Source organism: Notolepis coatsorum (genome assembly GCF_963971535.1).
Source record: "Notolepis coatsorum genome assembly, chromosome: 19".
Lineage (NCBI taxonomy): Eukaryota > Metazoa > Chordata > Actinopteri > Aulopiformes > Paralepididae > Notolepis > Notolepis coatsorum.
The window spans coordinates 23292954-23302334 of record NC_140183.1 but is presented as its reverse complement, the minus strand read 5'-3'; the positions used below and the strand labels follow the sequence as shown (position 1 = coordinate 23302334).

The window sequence follows — 9381 nt, the reverse complement described above, 5'->3', positions numbered from 1 at the left end:
TGTGGTTCTGTGCAGTAGAATGCTCTGCATGTGGTTCTGTGCAGTAGAATGCTCTGCATGTGGTTCTGTGCAGTAGAATGCTCTCATGTGGTTCTGTGCAGTAGAATGCTCTCATGTGGTTCTGTGCAGTAGAATGCTCTCAAGTCTCATGTGGTTCTGTGCAGTAGACTGCTCTCATGTGGTTCTGTGCAGTAGAATGCTCTCATGTGGTTCTGTGCAGTAGAATGCTCTGCATGTGGTTCTGTGCAGTAGAATGCTCTGCATGTGGTTCTGTGCAGTAGAACGCTCTGCATGTGGTTCTGTGCAGTAGAATGCTCTTATGTGGTTCTGTGCAGTAGAATGCTCTCATGTGGTTCTGTGCAGTAGAATGCTCTCATGTGGTTCTGTGGAGTAGAACGCTCTGCATGTGGTTCTGTGCAGTAGAATGCTCTCATTTGGTTCTGTGCAGTAGAATGCTCTCATGTGGTTCTGTGCAGTAGAATGCTCTCATGTGGTTCTGTGCAGTAGAATGCTCTCATGTGGTTCTGTGGAGTAGAATGCTCTCATGTGGTTCTGTGGAGTAGAGTGCTCTCATGTGGTTCTGTGGAGTAGAACGCTCTGCGTGTGGTTCTGTGCAGTAGAACGCTCTGCATGTGGTTCTGTGGAGTAGAATGCTCTCATGTGGTTCTGTGGAGTAGAACACTCTGCATGTGGTTCTGTGCAGTAGAACGCTCTGCATGTGGTTCTGTGCAGTAGAATGCTCTCAAGTCTCATGTGGTTCTGTGCAGTAGACTGCTCTCATGTGGTTCTGTGCAGTAGAATGCTCTCATGTGGTTCTGTGCAGTAGAATGCTCTGCATGTGGTTCTGTGCAGTAGAATGCTCTGCATGTGGTTCTGTGCAGTAGAATGCTCTCATGTGGTTCTGTGCAGTAGAATGCTCTCATGTGGTTCTGTGCAGTAGAATGCTCTGCATGTGGTTCTGTGCAGTAGAATGCTCTGCATGTGGTTCTGTGCAGTAGAACGCTCTGCATGTGGTTCTGTGCAGTAGAATGCTCTTATGTGGTTCTGTGCAGTAGAATGCTCTCATGTGGTTCTGTGCAGTAGAATGCTCTCATGTGGTTCTGTGGAGTAGAACGCTCTGCATGTGGTTCTGTGCAGTAGAATGCTCTCATTTGGTTCTGTGCAGTAGAATGCTCTCATGTGGTTCTGTGCAGTAGAATGCTCTCATGTGGTTCTGTGCAGTAGAATGCTCTGCATGTGGTTCTGTGCAGTAGAATGCTCTCATGTATTTTGTATTTGTATTTATTGGTTTAAAATACAGAGACGGTGCATAATATTAAGGAACATTTTACTGTAAATATGCCAGTTTAGCCAGGTTGGCAAATGTTCAGTTAAGCCGAAAGTGCGTTTCAATTGAGCACTACAATAATTAAAACACAGTAGGAATCAGTATACCGTAATTTTCGGACTATAAGCCGCGCCTTTCCCCCCATTTTTCGACCCTGCGGCTTATATAACGGTGCGGCTTATGTGACTCGACGTGACCAAACCCCGAAAATGTAAAAATCGAAATATAGCTTTTTTGACTGCATTGAAATGTTATTTATCTGTTCCCTTATTTGCTAAACTTAATACAACTTGTAAATGAGTTAATTCTTGTTATTTGTCCGACAGTATTGTGTCCCAATGCTGGTGGGAAGACTGTAATTAAACATTAAAACACCTGCGGTTTATAGTCCAGTGCGGCTTATATATGTACACATCATTCAATTTAGCTGCTGCGGCTTATATTCAGGTATGGCTTATAGTGCGAAAATTACGGTAGGTTACAATACACTAAAATACATACAAATAAATACATTAAAATACATCACAACCCCTCAGTTAAAATGGTCGCACACTTGACCATCTCTCAACCATGATTTTAAGTTAGTTTTAAATGAAATGTAACCTTGATACTCCCTGAGCCGTATTGGCAGACTGTTCCAGGTGTGGGCTGCTCTCATGTGGTTCTGTGGAGTAGAATTCTTGGAATGTCGGAGGCAACCTTCGCTAGGCGCGGATTGGCCAGACTGCATTCGAATGTGGGAATTAATAATTGACATGTGTATATAATTCTTTCTACGCACCTGTAGACAATAATCTTACCGTTGCCAATAACGCACCTATTTTATTATTGCCGTCATATTTTGCCGTCATATTTCAAGGGACTCATGCTCATGACTGTGTAGCGATAGAATGCACCAGGAAGATGCTATGTTGGTTGAACAAGGGACTAAACACGTTTCGCAATTATGCCACATCAATGTGGAACGCCCTAAAGGAATGTGAATCACTACCCACTTTCAAAAACACTCTCAAAGAACACCTACGGGAGACTGCAATTCGGAACTGGCCCCTACAAATGTCCTAACCCAGTTGTACAGTAAATGACCAAGTATTCCAATGTACAGTGTGTGCCCCCCCCCCCCCCCCCCCCACTTCCAATGTACAGCCCCCAACCCCACCCCACCTACCCAACCTCCTCCAATGTACAGTTTCTACGTCAAATGTATATACACTCTTTTTCTGGACACTTTTTGTATCACAAACAGTACTGTATTTGCAAATCTGGTATGTCATAAATGTATAGATGTAGCAGTACTGTCTATCTGTATGTCGTGTGTGTCATATGATGAATTGAAAATGGGGGACCCTGATGTAAACAAGACGAAAGTCTTTCTCTGGTCTGCATCCCTTTAACAATTGTGTGTATTGAGCTGTACTGTATTGTACCCATTCTGCAATCTGTTAATAAACTTTTCAATCAATCAATCAATCAGTTTGTCAGCTAGTGCAGTTAATGTGTGGTTATTTTATCTTATGTGGGTTGCTTGCCAGGTAGCCTGGATAGTGCATATCAGGTAGCAGCAACAGAACAGTATGTCTACCTCTGTATACTCAGGAGTGCATATAGGGTACTTGGAATGGAGATTGGATTACAGTTTACGAGTTGAAATGGCTTCTTCTCTTATGGGCTATAATGGGGCTGTTAGTCTGATGAAATAATTCTGCCCTGAGTTCTGCTCTCAATATGGAATGTCCCTATTTAACGATGAACAAGGATACAGGGCTCGTCTGAGTGGGGTCTCGTAGTGTAAACTAGGGATGTCCCTATCACGTTTTTGTGCTCCCGATCCGATCCCGATCATGTGATTTTGAGTATCTACCGATACCGATATTTCCCGATCCGATCAAAAAATAATAATAATTAAATTATTATTATTATTATTATTTTTTTAACTTTTATTTTTTTTATTCAACAAACATGACCATGTTCACATCTTAAACTCATACTGAGGTCTTAGTTTTGGTTTTAAATTGCATATCATTCATTTATTTATTGTCACACAGAGCAGAAGAATTTTGCCAAAACAAACCAATAGTATCCAGCTGCAGAACGGCAGACCAGCGACACTCTCAGACCCAAACGCATTTCCTTTGATTTAATTATACAAATGATTTATGTCAAGGATTGCAATGCCTCGCTTGAATGAAGTTAACTTTTCACCTGTATAACATCAACATTCAGGGTGAATGTAATGTGAGAAATTGGGATAAAAAAAAAAAAAAAAAAAATGTTTTATTTGGGTCTGAGAGTGTGGCTGGTCTGCCGTTCTGCAGCTGGATACTATTGGTTTGTTTTGGCAAAATTCTTCTGCTCTGTGTGACAATAAATAAATGAATGATGATATGCAATTTAAAACCAAAACTAAGGCCTCAGTATGAGTTTAAGACGAGAACATGGTCATGTTTGTTGAATAAAAAAAAAAAAGTTAAATAAATTTGTAAATAAAAAAAATCCCGATCCTGATCTTCGGAAAATCACGTGATCGGCCCCGTCTCGTAGTGTAAACGTGTCTCTCTTCTACAGAAGTACCTGTCTCTGAGTGGGGTCTCGTAGTGTAAACGTGTGTCTCTCCTACAGAAGTACCTGTCTCTGAGTGGGGTCTCGTAGTGTAAACGTGTGTCTCTCCTACAGAAGTACCGGTCTCTGAGTGGGGTCTCGTAGTGTAAACGTGTCTCTCTCCTACAGAAGTACCTGTCTCTGAGTGGGGTCTCGTAGTGTAAACGTGTCTCTCTCCTACAGAAGTACCTGTCTCTGAGTGGGGTCTCGTAGTGTAAATGTGTCTCTCTCCTACAGAAGTACCTGTCTCTGGAGGTCTGCATGCTGCAGTTCTTCTACGCCTACGTTCAGAGGTGAGGTCACCCATCTGCTCTCGCTCCAATTACTTACAACAAACTCCTTTCAATCAAAGCTTAGGAGGCTTTTATCATAGCTTTAGAAAATAGATTATCATCCCTTTGCGTACACAACTTCCTCTCATCCCAGATTTAGGTATTTGTGTTTTTAACGGACCATGCCGGTCAAAATATGATACTTTTTATAAATGCAATCGTTATGGTGATAATAAGCCATAGAATTATATAGAAGAAACCTACCCAAAATGATTCCTCGGTCATGCAACAAGGATATCGATCTTGACTTAATTTGCTGCATTTTTAACACGTTAACTCTCTAATGGAGAAAGATTCCCCTGGGTGCTCTGTGTCATAACATCTTTCCCAATTCATTGTCTATGGAGCAGCTTCAGAATGTATACCTGATGACATCACAAGTATGAGCTTTAGTTATAGTTTTTGGAGTTTGGGAGACTTGTTTGTGTTTTTCTTCATCTTATGAGTAACAGCTACCCTTAACGTGTTCTCTTTCCCCTGTCAGGATACCTGTTTCTGGCCTCGTGGACAGCTGGCCGTCTCTGCTAGCGCTGTTGAAGGACTCCATCCAGCTAGGACTGCCTGCCCCAGGACAGTTCCTCATACTGGGGTTAGTGTTGTTTCCCTTGTCTTTCCTCATACTGGGGTAAGGGGTTAGTGGTGTTTCCCTTGTCCTTCATCATACTGGGGTTAGTGGTGTTTCCCTTGTCCTTTATCATACTGGGGTTAGTGGTGTTTCCCTTGTCTTTCATCATACTGGGGTTAGTGGTGTTTCCCTTGTCTTTCATCATACTGGGGTTAGTGGTGTTTCCCTTGTCCTTCATCATACTGGGGTTAGTGGTGTTTCCCTTGTCTTTCATCATACTGGGGTTAGTGTTGTTTCCCTTGTCTTTCATCATACTGGGGTTAGTGGTGTTTCCCTTGTCTTTCATCATACTGGTGTTAGTGTTGTTTCCCTTGTCCTTCATCATACTGGGGTTAGTGTTGTTTCCCTTGTCTTTCATCATACTGGGGTTAGTGGTGTTTCCCTTAGCTTTCATCATACTGGTGTTAGCGGTGTTTCCCTTGCCTTTCATCATACTGGGGTTAGTGGTGTTTCCCTTAGCTTTCATCATACTGGGGTTAGCGGTGTTTCCCTTGCCTTTCATCATACTGAGGTTAGTGGTGTTTCCCTTGTCTTTCATCATACTGGGGTTAGTGTTGTTTCCCTTATCTTTCCTCATACTGGGGTTAGTAGTGTTTCCCTTGTCTTTCATCATACTGGGGTTAGTGGTGTTACCCTTGTCTTTCATCATACTGGGGTTAGTGTTGTTTCCCTTGTCTTTCATCATACTGGGGTCAGTGGTGTTTCCCTTGTCTTTCATCATACTGGGGTTAGTGGTGTTTCCCTTGTCTTTCATCATATTAATTGGAGTACATTTGTAAATGAAAACTATGCAGTTGTTGGATAAGAAGGATTCTCTTGTAACATGAGAAGCAGTCGGTCACATGACACTACTTCACCGTCCTCCTCTCACGTGTACGTGTCTCCTCAGGGTACTGAACGAGTTCATCCTGAAGAATCCTAATCTGGAGAGCAAGAAGGACCAGCGAGAGCTGCAGGTACTGAAGACACTCCAGGCAGACCTCGACTTCCACTTAACCCTTTCACTATCACACAATAGAAGGTTAACCCTTTCACTACCACACTACAGACAGTTAACCCTTTCACTACCACACTACAAAGGGTAAACACTGTCACTGCCACACTATAGAAGGTTAACCCTTTCACTATCACACTATAGAAGGTTAACCCTTTCACTACCACACTACAAAGGGTAAACGCTGTCACTACCACACTATAGCAGGTTAACCCTTTCACTACCACACTACAGACGGTTAACCATCTTTCCCAGAGTCGGGCAAGAAGATTGATATCAGTGTCATCTCTATGCGTCGCTTTTGGAGTTGTTGGAAGTTGTTTCTTCACTTTTGACTGAGCTAGGCTAGCTGCTCCCTACTGCTTCCAGTCCTTGTGCTAAGCTAGGCTAGCTTCTCCCTACTGCTTCCACAGGCCATTTTATTTCATGATATCTGCACACCAGACCTCTATGTTATCCTATGTCAAAAATAAAACAATTCTTGATACCAATATCACACATGAAATGGCAACAGAGAAGAAAAGGAATACTCCTACTCCTTGTTTACTTTGGCCCCCAGCTGACATTATTTCTCCTCAAGCAAATCCATGAATGAAACCATGAATCCCCAACTCTCCCAATAATGATAGACGATCGTGCTATACATCCTCTGCATCCTACTTCCACCGGACAAACCCTTGCTTTACATCCTCACTGTTCAGTTTCTGCTGCCAAGTCTGCATATCTAAGCTTTTTCCTTTCATACGCGTTTAACGTATCACTGTTCCCATGGTAATAGAATCCATCCTCTCTCTCTCTCTGGTCGGCTCTCCATCTATAACGTCATTGTCTCTTAACCACATTACATTACGTGATTGTACAGCAGGGACAGCCTCCTGGCTGGGTGGTCTGCCTCACACAATAGATCCAGCAGGAAAGTGTATTAACACTTTCCGTGCCAGCCGTGCCAGTCCTAGATACCGCGTTGAGTGCCAACGCTCTATTCAATGACCCATCGCTCACATTTGTGAACGCATAAACTGTATCTTAAATTATGGCTATGTGTCTAATACGACCGTCGCTTATCAATGACTTGGTTGCAGTCAACATTGTCGAAACGGATTGTTTTTTAATCGGTTAATTTCCGTTTTATACCATTTTGAAAAAGCTCGGTTTTTTTAACTTTCAGAAAGAAAAAAAGATTCTGCAGGAATCGCGCTTTACTGTAATACACAACACACATTGTCATTTTTCGGCCTATTTATGAATCGTTTTCAAATAAACGCTAGATTATCGATAGTATATGTGTACTTATGCACGCTATAGAAGTGGGCTGAAAAATCGATTATCTTATTTCCTGATCAGCACGCACACACTCACAGCCACACACATGGGACACGTTGATATATAGGTGAAAACAGCTCTGATTATCCCAAGACTGTTAAAATAGATTCCTTACCTCAGATCAGATGTTCTCCAAAAAGATTATTCCAATTCCTGATCGCCATTCCAAATATCGATCGTGTTTATTGATCCAACGCTGGGTGGTCGAAAGACATATTCCACGCTGTTCTGATGACTGCAATAGGCTCGGATTACATGCCTGACGAGTAAAATGTGGAATCCGGACTCTTTTTTTCCCCATCCATTTCATTCAGTCCAATCCAATGGGGTGCAATACCATCCGGAGAGACGATAGGGGGCGGTATTTTCCCTGTTCGAGCTCAGACAGATCCCCACTGGTAACGTGAGGCTAGATTGATGAAAAATGAATGGAAATCGATAATAAAAGAAATAACGATTAAAAACGAGATGTCTCATTGGTTGGCATGAACTAACGAGAATTCTCGTCGCTCCACAAGGCTACAATTGACAAATACAGACAAACAAATTGGAGGAAAAAACAACTACTTTGTACACCACTCATAGAAATAAGTGTTGAGACACTATACAAGTAAAAAAATAAAAAATAAAAAAAAAGACAATTTACTCTGTCAAAGCTGTATCATCAGTACCACAAACAAAACAGACTAATGAAGAACAATGAAGACATTAACTCTTCATTAAAAAGCATTACGTTGTAGGTAGATCCATGTCACGTATCCAAGTCACAAAGGATCTATGCAAATTATGGGAATGGCAGCTCTCCAAAAAGATCTTCAAAAAAAAAAGACTATGCGGTCCTGTTCCAAACCCTTTCAAATACCATGGTCCAGTCCTGTTCCAAACCCCTTCAAAGGATGGTTCTAACCATATGGCAGGTCAACTTAGCTGCAGTAGCTTGTCCCGCATTTCACTGTATGCTTGTATGCCGTGACAAATAAAACTCTTGACTTGAATAGAAAAGTCCCATTAATTTTAATAAACTCACCTTCCCCCAGAGGCCAATTTATTTACACAGTAAGGTCATAGTGAATGGATTTATGTTGTGGTGTGTGGCTTCATGCAGTATAAACTAATCTGGCATTTGACACTAGTATTTCAAGCAGGATTAACTTTGCCAGATAACCTGGAATAAATATATATCTTAAATACTATATCTTGATGTTTTGGGATTTTAATGTGTAAAACTAAACTTTAATATTAGCTTTAGGAATGTGATTCAGTCATACATATTGACAACTGTTAATTATTAACTAAATAGAATAGAATATGTGAAAACTGCACACTTATCTCTTGGGTTAGAGGTCAGGGTTAGTGTGGCCTCATTTTCTATTCTATCCTTATGAACAACCTGCAGCTTTTGTAGGTGTGCATTCTTCATTTAATTTCTACTAATTATCAGAATACAATATCAGAAGGAAGGTTTTGGCTGACTGTGACCATAACCCCTTGTGTGTAGGATGTGACCCATAAGGTGGTGGAGGCCATCGGGACCATAGCAGGCTCCTCCCTGGAGCAGACCACATGGTTGAGGAGGAACCTGGAGGTCAAGGCTTCTCCTCAGATAGTGGTGGACGGAGCCAACCTGGAGACTGATGTAGAAGGTACATCATTATTATTATTATGATGTTCTATTGCATGTGCTGATTATCCTGTTCTATCACATGTGCTGATCATCCTGTTCTATCACATGTGCTGATCATCCTGTTCTATCGCATGTGCTGATTATCCTTGTCTTTGCAGTGGTAGAGTAGGTAAAACACTGGAAAATCATGGTGAATACTGTTCCACTGGGACCTTTTTAGAAGATCCAGTAATAAGACACCAAATTATTACATTTATAAAAATGTTCTGATTATATTATGCACATAGCAACCATTTTTTCATGGAGGACAAACAGGCATTCTAAACATCCAGTGAAAGGCCTCTATTGATGAAGGTAACATCCAGAGCCTCGTTGCAGTTAACCTGGCACGGCAGCTGGCTTCATGAGATCACAAGAATCCATTTCAGCTTCAGCTTCAAATGATGTGCGTCTGCCCGAACCACAGCGGTTTGGACCAATCAGCGTCCTCTGAGGAACTGCTGGCACACCCGCAGCCCTCACCCTAACCCTTGGAATAGAAAAGTCCCTATTAATTTT

At 41.8% G+C, this 9381-nt stretch overlaps 1 protein-coding gene across 3 annotated transcripts in view; it reads left to right on the top strand.

Moving 5' to 3' along the window:
* dop1a (DOP1 leucine zipper like protein A) overlaps positions 1 to 9381 on the top strand; it is a 103874-nt gene that overhangs the window by 53002 nt on the left and 41491 nt on the right. For all 3 annotated transcript variants that reach the window (XM_084336427.1, XM_084336428.1, XM_084336426.1), the window contains exons 24-27: positions 4163 to 4218; positions 4742 to 4846; positions 5772 to 5838; positions 8698 to 8842. In XM_084336427.1, coding sequence (XP_084192553.1) covers positions 4163 to 4218; positions 4742 to 4846; positions 5772 to 5838; positions 8698 to 8842 — 373 coding nt within the window. The remainder of the gene's footprint in view (positions 1 to 4162; positions 4219 to 4741; positions 4847 to 5771; positions 5839 to 8697; positions 8843 to 9381) is intronic.